The 27864-nt window shown below is 40.5% G+C and overlaps 1 protein-coding gene across 4 annotated transcripts; it reads right to left on the reverse strand.

Annotated features, from left to right (window-relative positions):
- On the reverse strand, nt 1–27864 carry LOC310924922 (endophilin-B2-like). 4 transcript variants are annotated; one of them, XM_083886784.1, is made up of 13 exons: nt 27735–27864; nt 25723–25864; nt 23724–23735; nt 18723–18851; nt 18362–18495; nt 14851–14943; nt 12298–12360; nt 6288–6311; nt 5633–5722; nt 5400–5500; nt 5060–5074; nt 4018–4234; nt 1–3530 (listed from the first exon to the last, which is right to left on the reverse strand). In XM_083886784.1, exons 1-13 carry the CDS (start codon nt 27795–27797, stop codon nt 3423–3425), a joined length of 1191 nt encoding a protein of 396 aa, XP_083742910.1. In that variant the 5' UTR covers nt 27798–27864; the 3' UTR covers nt 1–3422. The 4 variants fall into 4 exon arrangements, with proteins under 4 accessions (XP_083742910.1, XP_083742911.1, XP_083742912.1 ...); XM_083886785.1 differs by lacking the exon at nt 23724–23735; XM_083886786.1 differs by lacking the exon at nt 5060–5074.

A 27864-nucleotide genomic window follows, 5' to 3' on the forward strand; every position in this document is an offset into this window, starting at 1 on the left:
GGAACAGGCAATACATATTTTGATGAAAGATAAACATGTGATGTGGAACAACAGAATCAATAGTAGTAAAACAAACGAAAAAAAAAGACAGGAACGTAAAGGCTTTTTATGTGTGTTTGCATATTTAACCACTGTGCTGACTTGATTAAAAACTCCTGCCAACAGTGCATGCACGTATGATGTGAGCAAGTCTTTCGGTTTCTGTGCAAACCTCATGTTAAGACACTGAGCTAAATCATACACACACATGGCTAGCAGCCGTAGCACATGCAGCACTAAGACTGAGGACACCTATTAACAGACGGACTGTAAATCACTAAAGTCACACAGACACACACACACACAGTTAGAGGGACTTCAGGTCTGGCATGCTGTACGTTTAAGTCTTGTTAAAGGGCACATTCTCTGGTTGAGGCGTAAGCTGTGTTTTCACATCGTTTTAAGGCAGTTAGGATGGGAGGTGGAAGTGGAAGTGTTCACTTGCTGCACAGGTGATCGTGTTGTTCAAAGAGGCATCTTTAAAAAACCAAACAAAAACATAACTGTCGTGAATTACATTCAGTTCATTTAGTGGTTAGAGCAACGTTAATTACTTTTTTTTCAAAGTGTGGTTGTATGAGGTACTGACATACTGTACTGTAGTCAGTGCTAGGATTGTTACCATAACCTGGCTAACTCCAGACTGTCCAGTGTGGAAAGAGTGTAGTCGCCTCCCACTTTCAAGACACATGACCAATGGATGAAGATGAAAATGCCTCTGTATGCAATTGGACATACCTAGAAACAGTCAGACTAATTATACAGATGATATAATACCATCTGTACTATAACCCTAACCCCAAGCCTGCAGTCTGGGGGTCCGTGGAGCAAGTATTTGCAAATCCGTACTTGTCAATAATAGATTTAAAGGTCCAGTGTGTAAAATTTGGGTCAAATTATAGTGTACAAACACCTGATTGTTTAAATTGTTAATTTTTGTCACAGCAGAATGAAGCAGGTCAGTCCTATGGGGGCCGCCATTTTGGACCACCATGTTTTTGACAATCGCATCATTGCAGACACAACACTGATGCGCACATGTATCCTACATGCGTACTCTACATTTTTTTTTTTTTTGCAAAAATTGATTGAACAACTGAAAGAGAGACTGCAGTAAAAGACACAGAATAGACTTTGTTTCCAGCAGGTTCGATACATCGCAGGGCAGACCAACCACTGGAAAAAGAGACATTTTGTACTAGATTCAATGCAAAACAGTCCAACCACACATAAATAAACTGGAACTTCCCCTTTAATATCAGAATATTGCTAACTATGTAAGAAAGTCAATGTCTCTAAGCAGATTACATGATTCTACTATGCTATGCTGAGACGTTTGCTAGTAAGACACTATTAAGAAATAAAGACCCGGCAATTTCATTAAGTCATCTACTTCCCTATCAAGCTGATTAAAAGCAGAATGTCTAGTAAACCACTGGACATGTGAGCAGGTCAAAGGTGTCAGTTTGTCATACAACCACACTTCACATTAATTCTTACATCAAAGATGTATACAAAAAAAGGAAATAAAACATGTAAGAAATGTACTTCTGTTCCTGCACTAAACAACATGTGGGTTTCTAAATAAAGCATAAAGATAAATGAGGGGTATTTTGCTCTGTAAACCTGACAGAGTGACACTTGTCTTTAACCAGGAGCCTGTACTACAATGCAGGACTTAAAGTTAATCAGATAACTTTGGGTTTAACCTTGGGTTTTGATCACTTTGAACCTGGGTCACTTTTTATCACGCCAAATCACCATGGTAACTGATGTTCCACAGCAGGTTCATGCTGCGTTCCATTTACATTACGATGTTGCTCCCAGTTTCAGCTGAGAACTCGAGAAAAAAATGCACACAAACAAATCTCAGGCTATCCGTTATTAGCAATACCAGTCTAAAACAATGCCTACACTTTGTCTGTGGATATTTAACGGAAACACTGTTTTAAATTCTGAGCTACGACTAAAAATGGAACGCATTTCAAGTTTGTTCAAAAAGGCATCCAGTTCACTGTAGAGAGATATTAAACAGTTTATCACACCAACTATATAAATAAATACATAAATACAATGAATAAATAAACATCACGCTCAGACTTGGGGGACAGCTCATAAGTTTATCTCATTATCTGCTGTTAAAATAAAACTATTCAGATTCATCGAGTCACTGTTTTTAGTTGAACTTAATCTTAAAGGTGCATTATAATAATAATATAACAATAAATCTAAAGCAACTGGCCATAAAATCCTCCTACTATGTCACAGAGACTCAGGAATAATGTTCATATAACACACCAACAACAACAGTACAGCCAAAATGGCCTCATCTCCCTTGAAAAAGAGGTTCTTCTTTTTTTTCAAGGTTACATACAGACTAGAATATATTATAACTTCATTTTAATTGAAAACTATAGAGCGCCACAACAAACATAGGCACTATATTTGTATTATGATGATTTGTGGTAATATTGCGAATATAAATGTCCAGAAATTATGAAAAGTATGGGTTTTATAGTATAATCTACGAGTAATAAGTAAGTTTATAGTGATTTTACAGGCAATACACTGTATTATGGTGATATTAAATATTATTCTGACAAAAAAAGATGAAAAAAGGTGTTGTAGTATTATTTAGTAAAGACTAACGTCCAACCCTACTTTGCTAGGAAAACTCCATGATTGGTAATGGTTATTCTTTCATATTGTATGTCAACGGAATTGTCAACAAAGTTATCAAAAACAATAAGATAACGAACGTGATTATTTTTCCCCATGACATCCCCCAGCTGATTTGTGACAGACTGTCAGTGTAGCTCAAAACAAATGAGAATAAATCAAGAAATAAAGGTAAAAACACTTCAGAGTTTGTGTATTTACAGTTTAGACTTCAAATAAAATAGTTGTATATGTTGACTATCACTTTGATGCCACATCTGTATAAGAAAACCCAAGGTTAAATAAACCAGTTACCAGTCGACTTAAATGTAAAACATATCCTGAGTGTTTTGAAGTCACTTTGTAGTACAGGCTCCAACAGAATGAAGGTGCAGTTATTGCATGTTTGCTTGTTTGTTTGGTTTTTTTATGATGGTGGATTCCTAAATCCTGAATAACAGAAATCATTATTAAGTTGGAAATATTTCTCATGACAATGACAACAATAAACAGGAAATAAATAGGAAAACAAAAACATCACCATAATATTATTATAATAATAATAAATCAATTGTCACTGTAACAGTGTCTCCATCATGATAGGATGTTGTCAGTGTGAATATATTGCATTAAGCTCTGTGGAGTGTGGGATGAATGTAATGATCGAAATATCCTCATGGCTTTAGTTATACCCACTTACACACACACACGTGTGTGTGGGTGTTTCAGCTGAGAAGCTCCAGGTATGTGACAGGTACTTTCCCTTTCTGATTTCCTCTCTCTCCAATCAGCCAGTCAGAGTCCATTCCTGGCAGTGTGTAAACTGTGATCAGCTGAACGACAGAACACAGACAGATAATGAAGAAAGACACTTAGCATTCAGATATGTACAACTAGAGCAAAGGTTGACAAGTGTTAAAAGGACTGACATTACATGTCACATACATGTCCTGCACCACCCACACATAACCAGGTCTCCCTTTCTAAAATGTCTAATCTCAATGGGACTTCTTGGGTAAATAAAGGTAAATAAATAAATAAATCTTTCAAAGTGTGGCTGCGTAAGGTATGTGATATAATCCAACCTGGAATCCGGACACTTTTTCCTTGCTGAAAACATGGCTGTCAGCATAGAGAGAAGGTCAAACATACTTTAGCCATTGAATAAAGGCTCTCCCTATAAAAAATATACACCTGCTGAAGTACACAAATGGGAATAGGATATAGCTTTTTATCATCATTGCCATTTCCATCTATTTTCCACCGCCACCGTTTAGAAACTTCAGTTGAAATAGTAATTAAACAATGATGGAACCTCACCTCATCAGCTAGAAGAGAGAGCTCACTTGAGTCAGCGGCATCATAATCGTAAAGGACTTTGGCTTTACGGGTGCCTGTCGCTGGTGCCTGAACCTCCTCAATCTTCAGTGTATCGCTGTCCACAGGGCTGCTGATGTCTTCAGCTGTGGTGCCAGCAGCAGCAGCGGCGGCGGCAGCCATGGAGTGACTGGAGTTCAGTGCAAAAGCATTGGGAAGCCTAAGGAAAGCAGGTAGGTTTGATGGTCAGAACACAGTACAAAGACTGCGACATTAGTGGCAGCTAATGGGCATCCGATTAATAAAGAATTCAAATACACAAAAATAACATTGAAAACACAGCAAAAAACAAAAAGCATCATTATGTGAGACCATGGCAGTCACATGACACTATCATGGTTTCTGTGGTGTAGAACTAGAAATACTTCCACAAACCACCATTCAGATGCTTTGGTTTTGTGATTTTAGTTTGTTTGTTTGTATCCTCCACTGTCACTGCAAAACAACATAACATCAGGCTAGGCTAAGCTGCAATCACAGCATCCTCTTCTGGATACATTATTATTTGAAAGTGTCTGATGTGCTTCTAGGCTGTTTATTCAGATGGATGGATTAGAAGTTTGAGTTTGCATTAAAGTGCATTGATGTGCCTACTTTGTACATTACATTAATAAAGGACCTAATTTGGTTAAATTGGTATAGAACTGAAATATTTCTAAAAGAATCAATAACAAAATCAAATCAAATCAGGACATTTTGAATTGGAACTAAATCGATTCAGGAAATTAGTAGGAATATTAGTAGGCATATTCTAGTCAAAGTACAACTACAGTGGGAAAAACAATACTGACGACAGAATTTCCACTTTTGAAGGATGAAAAAAATTGTTTTGTATAACCCTGACATTCACTCCCTTCTGTTCCAATCATATTGGTCTAATATCATAACCTAATGCAATGATTTGGAGTCTTCAAAACTGATTAGCTAATACATGATTCATGTTTGGGAAACACAAGAAAACCAGTGACACACAAGTCATACTCACACATCTTCATCTGAGCTGAGGGCATGGGATATGAAAATGATTTGGTCATGTTCTACCAAAAATCAAAGTCATCGCAAAAGGAGATCCTGACTCAATAACTTCAATAACATAATACAATAATAATAATAATAATGTAATATCCAAACCAATATATTTGTGTAAGGCAGTAATATTACAGTAATTCCATGTTATGAGCACATTAATTAACGTAATTCATTGCACAAACCTCTCAGTTATCATAAAGTGGTCATCCTGAACATTCATGATCATTTCAGCAGTGTGAGTAAAAGATACATTTGACGTTCGGCTTCTGTACTTGAGAGATCCACATTGTTCTCACCTTTCCAGCTCTTTCTGGAGTTCTTGCATGTGGAAATGACACTGTTTATAGTACGCAGCTTGAGCCTCAACAAACTCATGCAGGCAGCGCAGGTGATTCACCTGCATGTGAACAAAAACAAAACAGTCACTCTTCCACACCGGCCAGTTATATAGTGTTAAAACTGAATTTCATTTTTAACAATATCCATGTTGACTGTGGTCAAAGTCAAATGAAGCGAAGGTGTGACATACGTGTGTACTGCTAATGCCCTCCAGAAGCAGCTGTGTGACCTCTGCTTGACGGTCAAACTCTGTTTGTGCCACTCTGAGTTCATGTTCAGCCTGGACCAACAACACAATATGATACAACTGTTATATACCGTTCAAAAGTTTGGGATCACCTACACAATTTTTTGCGTTTTCCATTAAAACTCACACTTTTATTAATCAAAAGAGTTGCAAAATGACTAGAAAATATATTCAAGACACTGACAACATTAGAAATAATGATTTATATTCAAAATAATACATTTGCTTTTGTCAAAGAACCAGCAAAACTGTTTACAGCTGTGCTAGCATAATGGCACAAGCTAGTTTGCAGCTAGAATAGTCGTTTACCACATTAACAATGTATAGAGTGTATATCTGATTCATTTATAGTTATATTCATTGAAAAAAGTGTGTTTCCTTAAAATAAGGACATGACTAAGTGACCCTAAACTTTTGGACGCTAGTGTACTGTATGTACAGTGACTTGAGAAAATTCTGTGATATATGATTTGGCGCTATACAAATAAAATTGGCTATGATCTAGTTTACTTGGAAGACATTTTACCCCTCATCCAAGAGACTTCTACAGAAAAACAACAAAAGGATGGATGTGGCTTAACCCAAAAACTGCACTCACTTTTTCCACTTCCTCTGTCCATAGCTGAGACACACAAAGAGAAGAAAAACACAACTTAAGACGAGGTCACGGGTGTGGCATTATTAGTGGAATACACAGCAATTATTACTAACTTTTTCACTGTCTAGACAAAGTTCTTTTACGTCATCATATATGACATCATTGTGGGTCAGAAGTTCTTTGGTGTTGGGCAAGCTACTTGGAAAATGTAGTGAGCTAAGCTACCCTATATTAAATTAAGCTTCACTACACCAAAGCGACCCCCTAGAGAAATGTAGCGAGCTAAGCTACAGCAACATGGCAAAAGTAGTTTAACTATCTCAGAGCTATTTATTTTTTATATACATTGGTATGCAAAAGTTTGAGCACCCCTGCAAATTTTCATGATTTTCCTTTATAAATCAGTAGTTGTTTGGATAAGAAATTTCAGTTAAATATATCATATCGGAGACATCCATCCATCCATCCATCCATCTTCTTCCGCTTATCCGGGGCCGGGTCGCGGGGGCAGCAGTCTGAGAAGGGACGCCCAGACCTCCCTCTCGCAGGACACTTCCTCCAGCTCTTCCGGGGGGACCCCAAGGCGTTCCCAGGCCAGCCGGGTGACTTAGTCACTCCAGCGTGTCCTGGGTCTTCCTCTGGGTCTCCTCCCGGTGGGACATGCCCGGAACACCTCACGAGGGAGGCGTCCAGGGGGCATCCGATACAGATGCCCGAGCCACCTCAGCTGGCTCCTCTCGATGTGGAGGAGCAGCGGCTCTACTCCGAGCTCCTCCCGGGTGACAGAGCTCCTCACCCTATCTCTAAGGGAGCGCTCTGCCACCCTGCGGAGAAAACTCATTTCAGCCGCTTGTATCCGGGATCTTGTTCTTTCGGTCATAACCCAAAGTTCATGACCATAGGTGAGGGTAGGAACGTAGATTGACCGGTAAATCGAGAGCTTTGCCTTTCGGCTCAGCTCCTTCTTCACCACAACGGACCGATACAACGACCGCATTACTGCGGCCGCTGCACCGATCGCATTACTGCGGCCGCTGCACCGATCGCATTACTGCGGCCGCTGCACCGATCCGCCTGTCAATCTCACGCTCCATCCTTCCCTCACTCGTGAACAAGACCCCAAGATACTTAAACTCCTCCACCTGAGGCAGGATCTCTCCACTGACCCGGAGGGAGCAACCCACCTTTTTCCGGTCGAGAACCATGGCCTCGGACTTAGAGGTGCTGATTCTCATCCCAGCCGCTTCACACTCGGCTGCAAACCGCCCCAGCGCACTCTGGAGTTCCTGGTTTGTAGGAGCCATCAAGACCACATCATCTGCAAAGAGCAGAGATGGAATCCAGCTGCTCCCGAACCAGACCCCTTCCGGCCCCCGGCTGCACCTAGAAATTCTGTCCATAAAAATAATGAACCGGTGACAATGGGCAGCCCTGCCGGAGTCCAACATGCACTGGGAACAAGTCTGACTTACTGCCGGCAATGCGAACCAAGCTCCTGCTCCGGTCGTACAGGGACCGCACGGCCCTTAACAAAGGGCCCCCGACCCCATACTCCCGGAGCACCCCCCACAGAATGCCACGAGGGACACGGTCGAAAGCCTTCTCCAAGTCCACAAAACACATGTGGACTGGTTGAGCAAACTCCCATGAACCCTCGAGCACCCTGCGAAGGGTATAGAGCTGGTCCAGTGTTCTACGGCCAGGACGAAAACCGCATTGTTCCTCTTGAATCCGAGTCGGCCGAACTCTCCTCTCCAGTACCCTGGAATAGACTTTCCCCGGGAGGCTGAGGAGTGTGATCCCTCGATAGTTTGAACACCCCCTCCGATCCCCCTTTTTGAAAAGAGGGACCACCACCCCGGTCTGCCATGCCAGAGGCACTGTCCCCAACCGCCACGCAATGCTGCAGAGACTGGTCAACCAGGACAGCCCTACAGCATCCAGAGACTTAAGGTACTCAGGTCGGATCTCATCCACTCCCGGTGCCTTGCCACTGGGCAGCTTCCTAACTACCTCAGTGACTTCGGCTTGGGTAATGGATGAGTCGACCCCTGAGTCCTCAGCCTCTGCTTCCTCTAGGGAAGGCGTGTCAGTGGGGTTGAGGAGATCCTCGAAGTATTCCTTCCACCGCCCAACGATGTCCCCAGTCGAGATCAACAGCTCCCCACCCACACTGTAAACAGTGTTGGCGGAGTACTGCTTCCCCCTCCTGAGGCGCCGGACGGTTTGCCAGAATCTCTTCGAGGCCGACCGGTAGTCCTCCTCCATGGCCTCCCCGAACTTTTCCCAGACCCGAGTTTTTGCTTCTGCGACTGCTCGGGCCGCCGTCCGCTTGGCCTGCCGGTACCCGTCAGCTGCCTCAGGAGTCCCTCGAACCAACCAGGCTCGATAGGACTACTCCTTCAGCTTGACAGCATCCCTTACTTCCGGCGTCCACCACCGGGTTCGGGGATTGCCGCCGCGACAGGCACCGGAGACCCTACGGCCGCAGCTTCGAACAGCCGCGTCTACAATGGAAGTGGAGAACATGGTCCACTCTGACTCAATATCTCCAGCTTCCCTCGGAATCTGGTCAAAGCTCTCCCGGAGGTGGGAGTTGAAGACCTCCCTGACAGGTGATTCCGCCAGGCGTTCCCAGCAGACCCTCACAACACGCTTGGGTCTGCCAAGTCTGTCCAGCTTCCTCCCCCGCCAGCGGATCCAACTCACCACCAGGTGGTGATCAGTTGACAGCTCAGCCCCTCTCTTCACCCGAGTGTCCAAGACATGCGGTCGGAGGCCAGATGACACGACCACAAAGTTGATCATTGACCTCCGGCCTAGGGTGTCCTGGTGCCACGTGCACTGATGGACACCCTTATGCCTGAACATGGTGTTCGTTATGTACAAACCATGACTAGCACAGAAGTCCAATAACAAAACACCGCTCGGGTTCAGATCGGGGAGGCCATTCCTCCCAATCACACCCCTCCAGGTTACACTGTCGTTACCCACGTGAGCATTGAAGTCTCCCAACAGAACTATGGAGTCCCCGGTTGGAGCACTTTCCAGTACGCCTTCCAGGGACTCCAAAAAGGCCGGGTACTCTGCACTGCCGTTTGGCCCGTAAGCTGAAACTACAGTGAGAGACCTACCCCCCACCCGAAGGCGGAGGGACACGACCCTTTCGCTCTGCGGGGAGAACTCCAACACATGGCGGCTGAGCTGGGGAGCTATAAGCAAGCCCACACCAGCCCGTCGCCTCTCACCTTGGGCAACTCCAGAGTAGTAGAGAGTCCAGCCTCTCTCAAGGAGTTGGGTTCCAGAGCCCAGACTGTGCGTGGAGGTGAGCCCGACTATTTCTAGTCGGTATCGCTCCACCTCCCGAACAAGCTCAGGCTCTTTCCCCCCCAGCGAGGTGACATTCCATGTCCCCATAGCTAGGGTTGTTGTCCCGCGATTGGGCCGCCGGGGCCCCCGCCCACGACTGCCACCCAAACCACATTGCACCGGCCCCTTATGGCCCTTCATGTGGGTGGTGGGTCCACTTGAAAGGGCGCCCACGTCGCTCCTTCGGGCTGAGCCCGGCTGGGTCCCGTGAGCAAAGACCCGGCCCCCAGGCGCTCGCCTGCGAGCCCCACTCCCGGGCCTGGCTCCAGGATGGGGCCCCGGTAACGCCAGTCCGGGCGACGTACTCGTCTTTGATTTTGTTTTTCTCATAAGGGGTAAGTGAACTGTGTTATCGGAGACAAACACAGTGATATTTGAGTTTGAAGTTTAGGCACCCTTGTCATTTTATTGATTTCAATACCTTTAGCACTAATTATTGGAACTCAAAATTGGTTTGGTAACCTCAGTGACCCTTGACCTCCATACACAGGTGAATCCAATCATGAGAAAGGGTATTTAAGGAGGCCAATTGTAAGTGTTTCTCCTCTTTGCATCTTCTCTGAAGAGTGGCAACATGGGTTTCAACTGTGAGGAACAATGTGAGGAATTGGAAGACCACAGGCACAGTTCTAGTTAAGGCCCGAAGTGGCAGACCAAGAAAAATCTCAGATAAGCAGAGGAGAAGGATGGTGAGAACAGTCACAGTCAACCCACAGACCAGTTCCAAAGACCTACAACATCATCTTGCTGCAGATGGTGTCACTGTGCATCGTTCAACTATTCAGCGCACTTTACACAAGGAGATGCTGTATGGAAGAGTAATGCAGAAAAAAGACTTTTCTCTGCACCTGCCACAAACAGCTTGAGGTATGCAAAAGCACATTTGGACAAGCCAGCTTCATTTTGGAATAAGGTGCTGTGGACTAAAATAGAGTTATTTGTGCAAAACAAGGGGCGTTATGCATGGCGGAAAAAGAACACAGCATCCCAAGAAAAACACTTGCTACCCACAGTAAAATGTGGTGGCGGTTCCATCATGCTGTGGGGCTGTGTGGCCAGTGCAGGGACTGGGAATCTTGTTAAAGTTGAGGGTCTCATGGATTCCACTCAATATCAGCAGATTCTGGAGAACAATGTCCAGGAAAAGTTGTGCAGGGGCTGGATCTTTCAACAAGACAACGACCCTAAACACTGCTCAAAATCTACTAAGGCATTCATGCAGAGGAACAAATACAGCGTTCTGGAATGACCATCTCAGTCCCCAGACCTGAATATTATTGAAAATATGTGGTGTGATTTAAAGTGGGCTGACAACAGTGATGTGATGTCAGGGTAGGCAATGCTTATTATAGAGCAAAGGCACAGACCTCCTCTGCCTTTCTGTCTCATTGGCCTATTGACGTAACTGTACTATGTTTGTGTTGCATTTACATTCGCATTGCTTTCGTGAATTGTCAACACACCGTCATGCCCTCGTTTTACGTCCAGCTATTTAGCGGGAGGTATAATGATGGCTCTACAAGAGAGGCTTAAACATTTCTTAAGGTTGGCATTTGATGAAAAACGGAAGCTTTTATTAGCGGGAGACCCACGCCTGAGCTACCAGACCTTCTCCAAAGGAAGGGACAGAAAATGATACATACTTTTCAAAAGGAGTGGTATAAGAAATCTTCAAATGAGCAAGTGCACTCCCTCTCTTTAACACGCAACACACGCACGCACTCACACACACACACGCCAGTGGCTATTCATGCTCGGAAACCATCAAACCTGACTGAACTGGAGATGTTTTGTAAAGAATGGTCCAAAATACCTTCCAACAGGATCCAGACTCTAATTGGAAGCTATAGGAAGCGTTTAGAGGCTGTTATTTCTGCAAAAGGAGGATGCACAACATTTTTATTTTGTGGTGTCTAAACTTATACACATGTCTAGTTTTGTTTAAATAATTCTTGCACACTTTCTGTAAATCATATAAACTTTATTTCACTTCTCAAATACCACTGTGTCTGTCTCCTATATGATATATTTAACTGAAATTTCTTATCCAAACAACCAATGATTTATAAGAAAGGAAAATCATGAAAATTTACAGGGGTGTCCAAACTTTTGCATTGGAACAACTTCATTCCAAGTCAAAGCCATCTCAGTGATCAATAAAACTTATCAGACAGATAAGCTAGCAACAATGTTATATTCAATTGTTTATTTAACAATAAGCTGTGCTCTCACTGCACAGCACAAACATGTTTGCACAAACATTTCCCCCCCTCGTGATCATAGTAATGTTGCTAATTGTAGCCCAACACTGCTTTAATGACTTGACCATAGGGAAACCCCAGCCACTTACAAAGAGAAACTGGTATTATGCAATACATGCTACATACATGTACAGTGATATATTAATATGTATATTTTTGTTTCAATAAACAACCACAATCAATGGTTGTTTATTGGTGGACTTTTCTTTTGATCCTAAATTGCTATAATTACTAAATGAGGGATTGGAGCACATGGGGCCTCAGCGACATCTTGGGTCGAAAATAAGTTCTATACATCATTTTAAATGTCGTGATGAGCTGTAAAAAATTAGTTACTTTTTAAAATTTCAAATGTTATTTTTTTGGAGTTGCCGCCTTACCGCAGAGGCACTGGCAGACAGCACATAGTTGCGGGGTCTGGTCTCCTGAAAATCTGGCGCCATCTGCAGAGACAGGAGAATATTTAACATTTGCACAACTGTGAAAGCCATGGAAACCTTATATACTGGACTTCAGCAAACACAAGGCAAAAAAAAACACAACACAAGAAAGAAAAAAAGAGCAGAGCAGAAATGAAACCATGAACATGAGGAGTTACACTCAAAGCAGCAGAGAAAACTCAATTCCTCAGTCATTATATTAGAGTGTCAGTCATTGAATATTCAGTACTTCCAGATAAATAGATAGGTCGATATATAGATTGATCAAACTACACGGATATGGAATCAATGCACTTACTGTACATTATGAGATTGGACATTGCAATACAATTTTAAGATTTGTTTTTCACTTTAAATATTTCATTAAAAAAACGTCATTCTTACCAGAATGTAACTTGATTTGATTGTTTCAAAAGACATTTTTAGTTTAGATTGTGACCTGGTGTTTAACATTCTTTATGCTTTAATGATTTCATTCAAAAATAAAGTTCTTCAGCAGCAGTTTAATGTTCCATTTGCAGAGGTGAGGGGAGTTGACGCGTCATAAAGACATGATGCATCACCACTGCATATAAACATTCTGAAACTCATGACTCATTCATATTACTCACTTCACTGACCCGACTGCCACTGTAAACGGAAGTGTCACCGACAGTATGATCTGACAGTCATCAGGATTTCACCATGCTCAGGCCAGCATTCATGCAGAGTGCAAAAGTCTGACTTTTTCAGAGAACAGAATGTACAAGCATCCACACAGCAGTCAGACTTTTTCATTCAGTTCAACAGCAATAAAAAACAACAAAGGACGCTTGAAGAAGAGCAGAAGAGGTTTTGTCATTCATTAATTCCAAGATTATGGTAAAAAGAGGAAGGAACATTGTTTACTGCACCCGTTGGTTTGTCGTGGTGCAAACACTTTAAAGTGAGTCTTAATACAATAAATTAAAGATATAGACTTTTGCTCTTTGTCCTTAAGGTCAACAATTATGTTTTACTGTGCTCTACAAAGTGGATTATTTTGGCATTACAGGCACAAAGTCTTCAGAATTTTGAAAGAAGCCATTTATATTGTTCAACTATTCCATCTGTAATGTTCTAATGTATGGTTTATTGTATAATGCAATACATGGAAGAAGGAAGGGCATGACATAGCTTTTTCTTTTCAGATACTGACATCACAAATTTGAGTATCTATACTGTATCCTGTACTTAGGTTTTTTTTCTTTTTTATCATATCGGTGTTTTATCCACACAAAAACAGCACTTTGGGAGCAGCAAAATGTTTTTCTTGAGTGGGAAAATCCCGCACCAACAAACTGCTTGAAAAACAAAACCCCACCTCTCTCTTGCTCTTGTGTCCACTGTTGCTTATCTTTGACATTGTCATCTTCCTCTTTTTGTGTTTGAAGATTGTTTGGTCTGTTTTATGATGAACGTATTTTCTTTTCTTAGTCGTCTGGGCTTTCTTCGTTCTGTCTCTGTTTTCTGTGATTGTATACATTGTAATGTATACTTTGAATGAAACTTTATTCTCATAAGGTTTGTTGGTGACATTTCCTTAATTTAGACACAGCTAAAAAATCTTAAACAGAAGATTGTTTTCAGCCTTTACTCCACAGTTGTAATTAAGAAATTTTTCACATGTTCTCAGCCTCTTTTTTAACATATAATGAGGAGGATCACTCTACATTTGCTTTACATGGACCTTGATGAATAGCTTAAATAACAATAGGAGGACATGAGCAAAGACATCACATTGATCTCTTCCTTGGCAACCTTGCCGTTTGTTCCTTCCGTAGCAATCTTCCCCCTGTTCCGTAAGTCACCTCACTAACATTTGGAGAAGGGAGGAATGTATTCATTGCAAGAACTGGCTAACTTCACACGCAGAGAGAATCGCCTTTTTTCCGTGATTTTTCCAGATTTTGTCATGCTGCATTATCACTTAGATATTATCCTGAGAATTGACTAGGGGAGCTGGCAAAAGAATGTCCAGAGAATATCCAGATCAAGTACAGTCCCTTTGGATAATCTTCAGAAAATCTCTAAACTTCCGTGCATGGCTGATAACAGCTTGAGACACGTATGCCACAAACCAACACAAACACATCGATTTTATCGTTGTTTCATACAATCCAAAAGTTGAGATAAAGATTAACTGAACCATCAAATCAGTTGTTCCCCTCTGTGATAAAATGGAATGTGATTAGTGTACTTCCCACATACTTAATATTTCCTTAAATGTGCTTTTAAGTCCAATCTAGTTTCAAGCCACTGTTGAATGAATGGCCCAGAAAATAAATTCAAAGCCAGTGAAATGGGAGGAGTAAAAGTAACATGTAAATCATACTGAAAATCTTAAATGACGTCTTTAATACTCACTTCCCCCTCGTACTGAAAAGGTAGTGAATACAAAGACAGTTAGTCATGGTTAACACCAGCACTGCATTACGATGGGGAGAATGTGAGCAGGAAAGGGTTCATGCTCACCGCAGCTTTAGCCTCGGTCATTTTGGCCCTCTTCAGACGAGCCTTACAAGCATCCAGGTCCAGGCGCAGATTCTCCAGAAGACGCCGCTCTTTCTGATAATGGAGGGACATGAAATTGTCCAATCAGCGACCAAATACATATACTGTGGTATTACAGAAGAGTAAAGCAGTGTTTCGCATACTTTTTATATGGTGACAGACCATTGCAACCTAAATCACAATATTCATTGTGACGTGGCCTCATATGTTATATGAGGCCACGTCCTGATGTCATCCTCCCACTCTTTCATATCACAATGGTAAGAGCAAGAACTGGCCTGCTCTTACCATTTATGAGCAATAGTTTTGAGTCTTCCCACAACATTTTTAAGAAAGCTGAATGGCTCTGTTCACAGATATGTGAAGGGAATTAAAGCTCAGATGGTGGCTCACATAGAGTTAGTTATGGAGGTCTACTTACATACATTAACTTGTTTTTATGGTCAAAAACCTCCTAGTTTCTGTAAACGAGCCGAAAGAAATCTCTTTTCTCATGCTGTTACCCAGCCGTGATATTTCAGACATAAAGAAGACAGAGTATGTTGTGATTGGCCAGCCAGCGTAGAGCCTTCCCAACTGTCTTGTGATTGGCCAATACTCGGAAGTGACATAATCAGCACACCCGCTCTCAGAAGAGCAGCTCCCCCCACGGTTGATGCACTGCTACTCATTATCAAAACATTGTTTTAACAATGTTTAAAAATAGCTTCTTCACGACTCCCCGCCGCAGTCCCTTTTATGACTTTGACCCGGAGTCAGACCCAGAGTCAGAAGACACTGTCGCTCGTGAAACACCTCCACAACGGACATTATTCTTCTTCTGCGGTTCAATGTACGCAACCAGATGTGCCCGGACTAGTGCCCGGAGCAGGACGATCTGCTGTTCAGGAGAACCCCTGTTTACGTAACCAGAAGGGTTTTTTTCAGAGATCTCGCTGAGCCTGAGATTACAATAAAATACAGCGTTCTCAGCAATGGCTGAACTGTTTGTTTCGAACCTTCAGGGCTTCTTAAACAAGGTAATGACGCAGATACACAATAAAAAACAGCGTTAATTGGAACTTCCGGTCTTGGTCCGCTTTAATACTGCGAAAACAGACAATTGGACCCCGAGTTACTTCCACATTCAATACTAAGGTCTAGGACTTAAACTCCTTTTAAGTGAGAACAAATAAATGTATATCTGATTATTTATCTTATTTTCTCTATTTCAACTTTGCACTTGTATGAAGCCTCACATGAAGCAGTTTGGCTAACTTGGTGCAGTGTGTTGTTTAAAGGTCCAGTGTATAACATTTAGGGAGAATTCTTTTTCATTTGGCAGACATTTAAGCTAAATGAAATATATTTCTTTTTTATTTTGAATTTTGATGCCAACTGAATGCTACATAGATTGCCCAACACAATTGGAAGGGAAGAGTCTGGTGTTTCACTAACAAAACAGGAGTTGCTTTATGTCCATCCTCCTGCTAGCTTACCTCTTTAGCTGGGCCTACTTTAATCAGCCAAGCCACCATTTCTTATGGCTGCTTGATTAATCATGGATTACTATGGCAGAGACCTTGAGCGCCCTCATGTGACACAGAGATGTACTGCAGTATTTCAGGAAAAGGCATACGGTATAAACTTGTGCTCATAAGCTTACATACCCTGGAAGAATTTATGATGCATTAACCATTTTTCAGAGAATATGAATGAAGACACAAAAACTTTTATTTTACTCGTGGTTAGTCGTTGGCTGAAGCCATTTATTGTCAAACAACTGTGTTTACTCTTTTTAAATCATAACGACAACACAAACTATCCAAATGACCCTGATCAAAAGTTTACATACCCTGGTGATCTGAAGTAACCAACTTCAGGAAAGGGATATAAGAAAATATCAAAGGAATTGAGAATGCCAATCAGCAGTAATCAAACTCTAATTAAGAAGTGGAAAATGACCAACAGGTAGACCAACTAAAATTTCAGCCACAACTGCCAGGAAAATTGTTCGGGATGCAAAGAAAAACCCACAAATAACTTCAGGTGAAATACAGGACTCTCTGAATGTGAAAACAATGTAGTGTGGCTGTTTCAAGATGCACAATAAGGAGGCACTTGAACAAAGATGTGCTGCATGGTCGAGTTGCCAGAAGAAAGCCATTACTACACAGATGCCACAAAGTATCACGCTTACAATACACCAAACAGCACAGAGACAAGCCTCAATCCTTCTGGAACAAAGTCATTTGGAGTGATGAGACCAAAAGTGAACTTTTTGGCCACAACCATAAACACTACATTTGGAGAGGAGTCAACAAGGCCTATGATGAAAGGTGCACCATTCCTGCTGTGAAACACGGTGGTGGATCACTGATGTTTTGGGGATGTGTGAGCTACAAAAGACCAGGACATTTGGTCAGAATGAATGCCGAAAACAAGATGAATGCAGTAAGTTATCAAAAAATACTGGAGGAACATTTGCACTCATCAGCCTGGAAGCTGCTCATGGGACGTACTTGGATATTCCAACATGACAATGATCCAAAACACAAGGCCAAGTCGACCTGTCATTGACTACAGCAGAACAAAGTGAAGGTTCTGGAGTGACCATCTCAGTCTCCTGACCTCAATATCATTGATCCACTCTGAGGAGACGTCAAATGTGCAGTTCATGCAAGACAGTCCAAGAATTTACAGGAACTGGAGGCTTTTTGTCAGGAAGAATGGGCAACTTTACCATCTGAGAAGATAAAGAGCCTCATCCACAACAACCACAAAAGACTTCGAGCTGTCATTGATGTTAAAGGGGGAAATACACGCTATTAAGAACTGGGGTATGTAAACTTTTGATCAGGGTCATTTTGGTAGTTTGTGTTGTCGTCATGATTTAAAAAGAGTAAACACAGTTGTTTGACAATAAATGGCTTCAGTCAACCACTAACCATGAGTGAAAGAAAAGTTTTTGTGTTGTCATTCATATTCTCTGAAGAATGGTTAAGAAATTGTAAATTCTGCCAGGGTATGTAAACTTATGAGCACAACTGTACGTACTCTACAGCTCTACACACCAGTTACACACCAGCTTTAGGCTTGGGTACAGCTACAGTATAATCCAGTAAAGCTGGGGTAGGCAACATAGATTCCTTATTATGGCTAAAGTCCATAATAACCTTTCAGCACAATGTAAACCAAATTAACTGAGAGAACTAGACTTCTCACCTTCTTTTCCACGTTATTGGAGAAATCAGAGAGAGGTAATTGTACTGAATACTGGGTTGCAGCATTGGTGACAACAGTATATGCTGCAAAGAAACCTAAGAATAGGGTGAGAGGTGAAATGTCTTCACCTTTGTAGTCCAGCTGCCTACAGCAGTGTTTCCCAAAAAGGTTGGTAAAATTTGTTTGGGGGACTGAACAAAATCTCGACTGACCCAGGAACCACTGGTGTGTAATGTCTTCAGTGAATGTGTGGTGTTTTTAGACTCACTGAAATGGTCTTCCAGTCTCCTTCCAGGAAGTTCCTGAGGGGGGTGAGATAGCTGATACTTGATGTCTGGATGAAATCCTTCTCTGCTGCTCCTAATCTTCTCTCACAATCTCCCACTGTGATTAAAGTGCTTCCTGCAGATTCATTCACACATTACAGCCAAAATTAGACAAACCTCCACTCTCCTACCAGCCTTAGCATCTCTTCTGTCGGTACAATTTAGCTGAACACGCTTTAGGTTAAAGGCTCTCAGAACTTACCCTCAGTTTTGAGTTAGGATCAGTTCAAGCCCCTGACCTTTAGTTGTCAGTCATGGTTACAGTATATTGAGGACAAAGTTTCAACCTGCTTGCACACTTACCATATGGAGATACCGCACCAAATTCCTTTGCTGCATCTTGCATATATTGACCGAGCAGCTCTCCATTGGTAATCCTGGACGGTGCCTTCCTGTCCAACTTTTCATAGAGAAACTCTTCAATTCTGGCACCTGCACAAAACGTTCAATGGCAAGATTTTCCTTTATGGCACAGATGGTAATAAAAACACTTTGTATTACATGTATGTACTGTACTCATTAAATGAAAGCTACACCCAAAAGTAATAACTAAAGCACTATACAGCAATAACAATCAATCCATCAATGATAGCTTGATGCTATTAAGCGGTTTCTGGTTCAGCTGGTGGCTAGCGTCAAGGCATCTTCTTACTGGAGATGCACAATATTTAACATTTTGTCGACATGATGTGGCGCTATATCAGGAGTGTGCCATCACTGCTGAAACAAAATGTAGATATTTTTCACATTCATGTCGCAACAGATGTAAATTTAGATATGCATTGTGGTTTTTGCTTAAAATAAATAAAATAATAATTTCACTAAAAAATAATAGCTCAGAGCAACCTCACATTACCCAAATTTATGATTCCAAGATGGCTGCCACCATAAACTGCCACAAACACTGCTACTTTTACAGTTAATAGCACTTACGTTGTATTTCTTTTACAGTAAATCAATTGTACACAACAGTACTGTTTAATTTTTAACTGTATACATATTGCAACGATTGTGTGCACGCAAAATACCATGTAGAGCATTGTTATCGACTTGTATTACTAATAATAGCTAAAGATCACTAGCCCGAGATATGTTTCAGTTTCTGACTTCTCAACTGGAACGCGGCATTTCTTCTCCAGTGCCTTTAACACCATAATCATCGCTGCTCAGGGCGAAGATGGAGAGAGCAGGTGTTGGCGACCAGCTGGTTGCATGGACCACCAATTACCTCACAGACAGACCCCAGTTTGTGAGGCTGGAGCACTGGGTTTCCGACTCTATACACATCAGATTTAAGGTACTCCACAGACAGTTACCACCTCCAAAAGTTATCCGATGACACGGTCATCGTGGGGTGTGTGTCAGGAGGGACGATCAGGAATATAGGAGGACTATAATGGACTGTCAGCTGGTGTGAGAAGAATCACCTCCTTGTCAATGCCAGCAAGACGAGGGAAATGGTGGTAACTTTCAGCAAAAAAACAACAAACACTGCACTGGTGAACATCCAGGGACTGGACATTGAGAGGGTGACGACATACAAGTACCTGGGTGTTCCCCTAAACCAGTAGTCTCAGACACACGGCCCGCAGGCCAAATGCAGCCCGCGGGACGATATTTTGTGGCCCCCCACTTGATATCAAAGTTTAAGGTAAGTGCAGCCCACAGTGACGATAAGGAAGAGCGGCGCAAGAGGGAGAGTAAAAAAGCTGCAGACTGTAGTTTGTCAGTTTTTTTTTTCTTTTACCCTTCTCTGCACCTTCAGTACATAGTATCGTGTATATAGTACATGTATATATAGTGCATATTATTTTATAATTGTTATCTTATTTCTTTCTAGGGTTAGTTAGAAATATAAATATAATAAATAAATATATATAATATTTCGTAATTTTGTATATTGAGCTGCTGGAACCCTGTACTCTCCCCACTGTGGGATAAAATAAAGCTATCCTATCTTATCTTATGTGTCATGTGATGTGAATACATCATTTTGTATTCAACCTTTATAGCATATGTCACAGAAAACTCACACATCACATGACTGTGACGTCTATTAGGCATGGGTGGTGCTGTTAGATACTGAGGTCAGTATCAGAGGGGCATCACAAAGCAGTACAATCAACCCAAACACACAGAAACACAAATCTTAATGACACATCTTGGGCAATAACAAACACTGAGCAGACTGGCTTCTATCTCCACATCACTAGTCAGCAAATATGGATTTCATTAAGGTCTTTCTTCTTTACTGTACTGACTCACAGTGGGCCACAAGAAAAAAGAATTCTGATTTTAATCTCGTAATTCCAACTTCAATCTCAGAATTAATTCAGTTGTTTTGTTTTAATACATAATTAAAAACTGAATAATTGTGGTTTGTAGACAAAACAAGACTTTTAAGAACAAAATCATTTTGAGGTTTGGGAATCACCTATCAACATTAACTGAAATTCTGTGGTACCAAAATGATTATTCGATTAATTGAGAAAATAATCATGAGATTAATCGCTTAAGGCCCCTGTTCTGGCACATAGACAAAGAAACCAGCCTGCATCCTGACATCTGAATGGACACCCCTTACTGAAAACATGGCTGCCAGAAGCACAATTAAAAACTGATTGTAGTAACTTAAAAAAAATAAGGTTCACAAATAAAAACCTAAACTTGCCGTCTGATATTTTTAAGACTGTATTCACTACTTAATCTCACCATTACATAGCTTTTTTCTGACTGGAAAAAAACTGAAAATCCATAGAGAAAATCCGTAACACAGAGTGGTTGACCCTGCGCAGCCCAACAGCTCCTGTTAGCTAAGAATGCTTCTCTATCTCTATAGATTTTGCCACAGAAGTTGAGAATTTCTAGTTGAAAGCACTGTCAAAAAGTGAGATATGGACATATCATTAACATACAACAGGCTTAACACGGTAGATTTATGTTTTAATCGAGGAGACTTTTGTTAAGTGGCTGAAATTAGTTTTTCTTGAGCCATGTTTCCACCAAGTGGAACAGTTGGGTTTGGTTCAGTACAGTATGGTGCTTATTATTTTACATTTCCATTAGGAATAGTAGCAAAATAACCAGCTCTAAATGTTCCATTCTTTGGCACCCTTCCCTTGGGGTACCAGAGTAAAATGATATGCAAGGTCATGGTGGAGTTAGATCGGCTCCGTCCACAGTCAGCTGATTGGGTGTCAGAAAAACGTCACTTCCTTTGCGTATCGGTGTAAATATCTCATGGAAGTCGAGGCAAGCACGGTCCGCAGTCTATTCTCATACAAAGCTTGGCGTCTTGTTGAGACAAACGGCCATAGACCGAGCAGGAAAAATAGAGCTGCTGAATGAAAAGAGCTGCTGGATGTCCTCCTTTGTTGTCTGTTGTGTCACATTCAATGCCGTTGTTCATCGTCACCACACCAGTATAAAGTCAGGCTACACGGCCCACACCCCGCCTACCAGGTTACTGTTCTCATTCCAAACGCATGTCTGACCGAAGGCTTTAAGATTTCAAACCATACCATACTGTACCAAACAATAATGCAAAACAGCAAACAAGTCTAATGTCTGCTATGTAAGAAAAATGAATTTCATGAAACAGTTTTCAACAAGTACATTTTGGCACGAGTTGAAGTATTCAGTCATTAGGTTTAGAGGTCATGCTGCCAGAGGGAAACTATTCAGACTGTCTCTAAAAATAATTCCTATAATACAGAAGGCCTGTCAAACACATCTTATAATATTTCTACACAACACCAGCTATCACATGCTAATAAAAGGGTCATCTTTTGCTTTGGTCAAACTGACTTTAAATGTTCTGTACTTGTGGAAAAGTGTCTATGTGGATGCAGAACTTCAACCACACACGCCGGTGTGCACAGACAGACACAAGACAAACACTGCAACACTAACAAGACGGTGTGTTTTGACGATTTGTCCCAGTATGACATAATGTGACAGGAAATCTGAAGAGAACGTTGATATGTGAACTGCCAAATCCCAAAACCTGTTCGTTTCTCTATCTTCAACTGCTCGCTTTTCTTTCCTTTTTTCCATCGCAGTTTCAGAAAAGGTGAAACATGATGGTGTGATTTTCTGTCCATGTTCCAAAATTAAATCTAATAACCATTTACTCTAGAGACAAAAAAATGCACTGTTAACATTAGTTTGTAAATGCTGCAAGGCCTGAATGAAAACCAAAATTAAAACGTTGGAAATCAACAAAAACAACAACCGTAAACAATAACACTTTACATCTTCTTCATTTAAATGATAATCTGTCATTATTTTGACAATGGTGATGTAAGGGGGATGAGTGTAAAAGCGTGTTAATACCAGGTGTATGCATGTGGCGAAGTACCACCTGATCGCCATCTGATCACAAAAAACACATCTAAAACTGATCTCAATTGAGGCTTCTGTGGTAAATGATTGAGCACTCTAGTAACAATGGACATATTCAGTCCCTGAGTTTTTTTTTTTTAAAGCAACGCTAGCTAGCAAACCAAGCTAGCACAGAAAAGCTCTCCCACTTCATTTCAAATTCCTAAAGATGAGGAAATGAAGTAGAAAAGAAGAGACAGAGAGCAGATTAGGGTTTCTTTATCGCCATTGTATGCATGATACAATTACATTTAAAGAGCTTCCCTTAAAGTGTACATATACAGTACATACAAACAACAAGCAATAAACACGAGTAAAACAGGATTAAAACCAAATAAGAAACAGAGTAGAAAAAGAATGAGGACGTACGCCAGAGCTAAAGATGAGTCTCTACACTACGTCAAATTCAGACTTCTCGAGACTTGACTAATGCTAGTAACAAGTGTGAAGATGTGGCAAGACAAATAGATATTTTGGACATGGACAGAAAACCCAGTTATCAAGCTTCACCTTAAAATTTGAGATGCAAACTGGACAAGTTTAACAATTCTCTAAAGCTGTGTTTCCATCGAGCAGAATGGTTCCGTGTTTTTTTTTTTTTCATTTCCATTAGGAATACTACCAAAATAACCATTTCTAGGCACCTTTCCTTGGGGTACCAGAGTAAAATGGTATGGTAAGGTCAGCCCATACTCCACCCAAATAAAGGTACTGTTCTCAGAGGAAACGTACACCTGACCCAAGGCTTTATCATTCCAAACCGAACCGAAACATACCATGGAAACACAGCATAATATACAGTGCATCTGCCAGGAATAGGTTTCCTCCTTCATTACGTTCACTTGAGGAAGTGGACAGTACTGAAGTTTCTACTGAGAATCCAAAAGCATCAAAGGTTTCCACAGCAGGCAGAATACTCACCAGTGTGATCGACTGTAGCATGGAGAATCAAAAAGTCACATGTTAGAGCTCCCAATTGTCCTGCATGTCATCCCATACTACTCTAAACTAATAGAGTAGTATGTGCTAATTAAATACTAATAATGCTCGCAAACCTCTCTTTCGATCGATCGATTAATCAGTTTTAATGTTTTTTTTTTATAATTAAAACAAGTGCTCTGATTTTCTGATAATTTTTCTGATGATTCTTCGCAACATATAACAAAGAAATCATTCAGACTAGTTTTGATTTGTAGACGAACCAGACATTTTAAAACATTATAATTTCAAGGTTTTACATGAGACAAATGATTAATTGAGAAAATAATCAACAAATTAATTGATGATGAAGATATTTGTTAGTTACACCTCGACATGGCACCCAGAAATATCACCACAATAAAAATATACAGATATTTATCATGTCATCAAAGTGTCAGATAAAGATATCACAGATTATGTTGACATTGTTATGTTGATTTTTTTAAGAAAAATCATATTGCAATACATAAGTGGATGTAAACACCACACAGGGCTGGGCAATATATGGTTATAATATATATGTATATATCATTACATGAAACAAGATATGGTTTTAGATTTTGGATATCGTCAACATAATACTGTATTAATTTGTTGCATTAATAATTGTCATAATAAATTATACTGAATACATTTGTAAAGTACACTAAATATAATTAATTAAGCATTAATAACACAAGCCTAATTATTTTTGTGATAGCATTATTTGAACCATATTTATAGGCAATTTTGTTGTTTCTAAATTTCCTTAATTTAACATTAAAAATGTATTATCTCAGATAAAAGGTAATAACTGTATTTTAATCATGTAATACAGATCATAAACAGTAGATGGTTTTTTTATTTTAGAGAGCGTATTTACAGTGTATTTTCACTTTCCTTTGAGAAGCACAAACATCAAAAAATGTAACTTTTCATGAGTCAAGAGAAAAAACCTGTGTGCAGCTTTCTATCCCCATACATATGATATATGGGGATATAGCCTAAAACATATTTAGATGTTGCCTTATAGAAATATTGATTTGTTTTATTATTGAGTATAGTATAGTATTTGTATAGTGTGTAGATGAACTGTAACTTTCACTGTACATGACATAAGTCTGGCTGAATTATATGACAATGTTAAGCATTTTGAATAAGTGGTTGTCCAGAAAATTAAAATGCATTAAAATTAACTCCTACTCAACTACAGAAATGAACTGGGTCAGTGATTCCACAGGAATTTGACATGAAGGAATGTCGCAGGGTGGGTTCTGTTTTTACCTCGTGCTGATCTACTGCTGCCTTGTTTGGTGAGTTTGTGTCACTGAGGTGAATCCGAATGCAGGGTTTCAAACACCGCAGTCGCATAATAACACGTCTGGACTTAATGTTGGAGGCAGCAGTGGATCAACGACTCCTGTGAGCCGTGACGTTAAAGGGCTGATTTTCCTTTTTGCACTTTAGTGCGGTAGAGTAAGCAGTAACAGAAAAGTAATATATTTTATTACGTGAGCCTTTTGTTAAGTGGCTAAAATCAGTTTTTCCTTATGCGTTAAAGCTGGAGTGTGTAACTTTTAAATATAAACAAATACAGGTAATATGTTACATTCACATCACTGAGTTCACACAATACTGAATAAGTCGCGCAGTGACGTTCCCTTACTGAACACAGGAAGTGGTTGTTTCTCCCTCTATCTAAAGTGCCCTGTGATTGGTCCAAATCTCCTGTGAGGAGACAGAAGAAGCAAAGAGTAGCAGAGTCTAGAGGAGGTGCTGGACTCTAGTCAATATCGTCAAAGCAATCTTGCCTACTGTACCTTTAACTAAAAACAACCTCTGTGTGTGTGTGTGTGTGTGTGTGTGTGTGTGTGTGTGTGTGTGTGTGTGTGTGTGTGTGTGTGTGTGTGTGTGTGTGTGTGTGTGTGTGTGTGTGTGTGTGTGTGTGTGTGTGTCATACTCGGGTTGGGCTGCAGCAGGACTTCTGTCTGTCTGTAGATTTTCTCAGTCCAGAGTTTGGTGCAGTCTGCACGGCCCATCAGGTTTTCAAAATGAGAGTCTAGCTCGGTCTTCTCTGCCTGACCCAGCTTCTCCTCTGTAAACTGAGGCACAGACACAATACACGCTTTCACACATATTCAGGTCCCCATTGCTTTATTAAATCAATAATAAAATGTAGAGGTCGTCCAATATGGTATTTTTCTATGCCAAATTCCAGATGCAAGCGTTATAAATCAGTGCTGATTTCATCAATACGTGAAGATGTTTTTGCCAATATTCTTTTTTCCCCTCTATCTGATAAAATGTAACAGTTAAAAAACAAATGACAGGCAAAATTGCTCAACCTGCAAACATTTATTACAAAACACTCGTGTTCTGTCTCTCCAGTCTGCAAGTGTGTTTATACATTTAAAGAAATAAATGTAAACAAAAATGAATGAATGAATGAATGAATGAACGAATGAATGAATGAATGAATGAATGAATGAATGAACAAATACAAAATAAAAAGTAATTATCAAGAAAAGCTAAGGAAAAATTAAATCCATACATTATTCCAGCATGAATACATTACAGCTGTCTTGATCAGATCAGACATGTCTTTGAGGCTCTTAATATAAACTTCAAATTTGTATATGACTGATGCAGTTGCTTCTCTGCAATTATAGTATATAAATTCATCATAATATATTAAAGACAGTAAGCAAAATGAGAAAGTAACATGCGTCTCCCACCATTTTTTTTTTTTTTTCTTAAAGGTTCCATCATTTTCTCCAGAACAGGGAGACAGAGCAGTGGACATGTTCTTAAGATGTCAAGCAATAATTTAGGGCTGCAACTAACACATTGTTTTCTCTAGTATTTCTTGATTTTTCTAAAAACGTCAGTGTTTACTAAGCCTCCAAATGCCAAAGTTCTCAAATGTCTAGCTTTGTCCACAACCCAAAATTATCCACTTTTAACGATTTCTTTGTTATATGGAGCTAAGAAACAACAACACTTAAACCAATTAATTGGTTATTGATTATATGATTTATTAATAGTTGATTATTAATTTAGTAATCGATTCATCAATTCATTGTTGCAGTTCTACATTAATTATAAAATTATTTGGACTCTCAACAATACATGTTTGGTCAATAGTGGAGTTCCTTTCCTTTCCATTCCTTCAACAAAACAAATATGATCGTGTACTTTATTTCTCTGTTTTTTTCAAAGCAAACCCTATTAGTTTCTGTAAAATATCATCACAATTATAGATATTACAATATCTTGATGGAGTATTGTGTTATCATTTTAAGGAATTAACAGATGTTTAACCAATTATTAGATACTCATTGGCCCACAGGTCATTTGAGTTTAACACCCCTGCTTTGAGGTTTTGTAATAGATTAAGATTAAATCACATAAATGTTTTTGTTGTTTTTTTGAAAAAGGGTGACATGTTTTTATTCTTAAATATTTGTGTGGAAAGTGTAGCTAATGGTCCAGAAAGACCAAAAGAAGTGACTGGACTTTATTGACGCACATATACTATTTTTGGTCATTTTTCCTGTTTGCTTGATTTTTCTTGTTTTTTCTTCACATATTCGCTGAAAATATAATGTCCATAAAAGGTGGATAAATAAAAGGGGGGAAGACATGCTGCTGTGGCTCAGCTGACATTCATTAACGCCCCCTCCGTACTTGTAAGCTACCATGCTAAGCTAGCTTGCTAGGTTGACAGTTAGCTAATGTTGACACCGTATTATGTGACAGTGTAATGTGAGTCTGCAGTTATAGTAGCAGTACCTCAGAATTGACATGTCACCGTGTGTGTGTGTGAGTGAGTGAGTGGGAGATATTAGCATTAACTAAGCACAGAGACACTGTGAGCGACGCTGCAACAGCTGGCTGCTCTTCGCTGTCTGACACAGTGAACCGAGGCGGAGCGCCACAAATGGATGTGAAGCGGCTGTAGAGTTGCTTTACCTGCACGGCTCGTGAGAAGAACACCCCTGCACCACAGGCTAGCTTCTTCACGTTGAACTCCATCCTGTGTGTGTGTGTGCGCGCTGCTGTAGCTGTCGTTAGCCTGACGGTTGATGTGACGTCCCTCGCT

This window comes from Microchirus variegatus (assembly GCF_963457635.1).
Source record: "Microchirus variegatus genome assembly, chromosome: 3".
In the NCBI taxonomy this organism is placed as follows: Eukaryota; Metazoa; Chordata; class Actinopteri; order Pleuronectiformes; family Soleidae; genus Microchirus; species Microchirus variegatus.

What these genes read in the sequence shown, in the direction of transcription:
- LOC310924922 (XM_083886784.1), bottom strand. Translation starts at nt 27,797, where the DNA reads ATGGAGTTCAACGTGAAGAAGCTAGCCTGTGGTGCAGGGGTGTTCTTC. An exon ending in TGACCGAGGCTAAAGCTGCG is followed by an intron (nt 12,361 to 14,850) that starts GTGAGCATGAAC and finishes CTGTCTCTGCAG; the next exon opens with ATGGCGCCAGATTTTCAGGA. An exon ending in GGACAGAGGAAGTGGAAAAA is followed by an intron (nt 5,723 to 6,287) that starts GTGAGTGCAGTT and finishes TTGTTGGTCCAG; the next exon opens with GCTGAACATGAACTCAGAGT.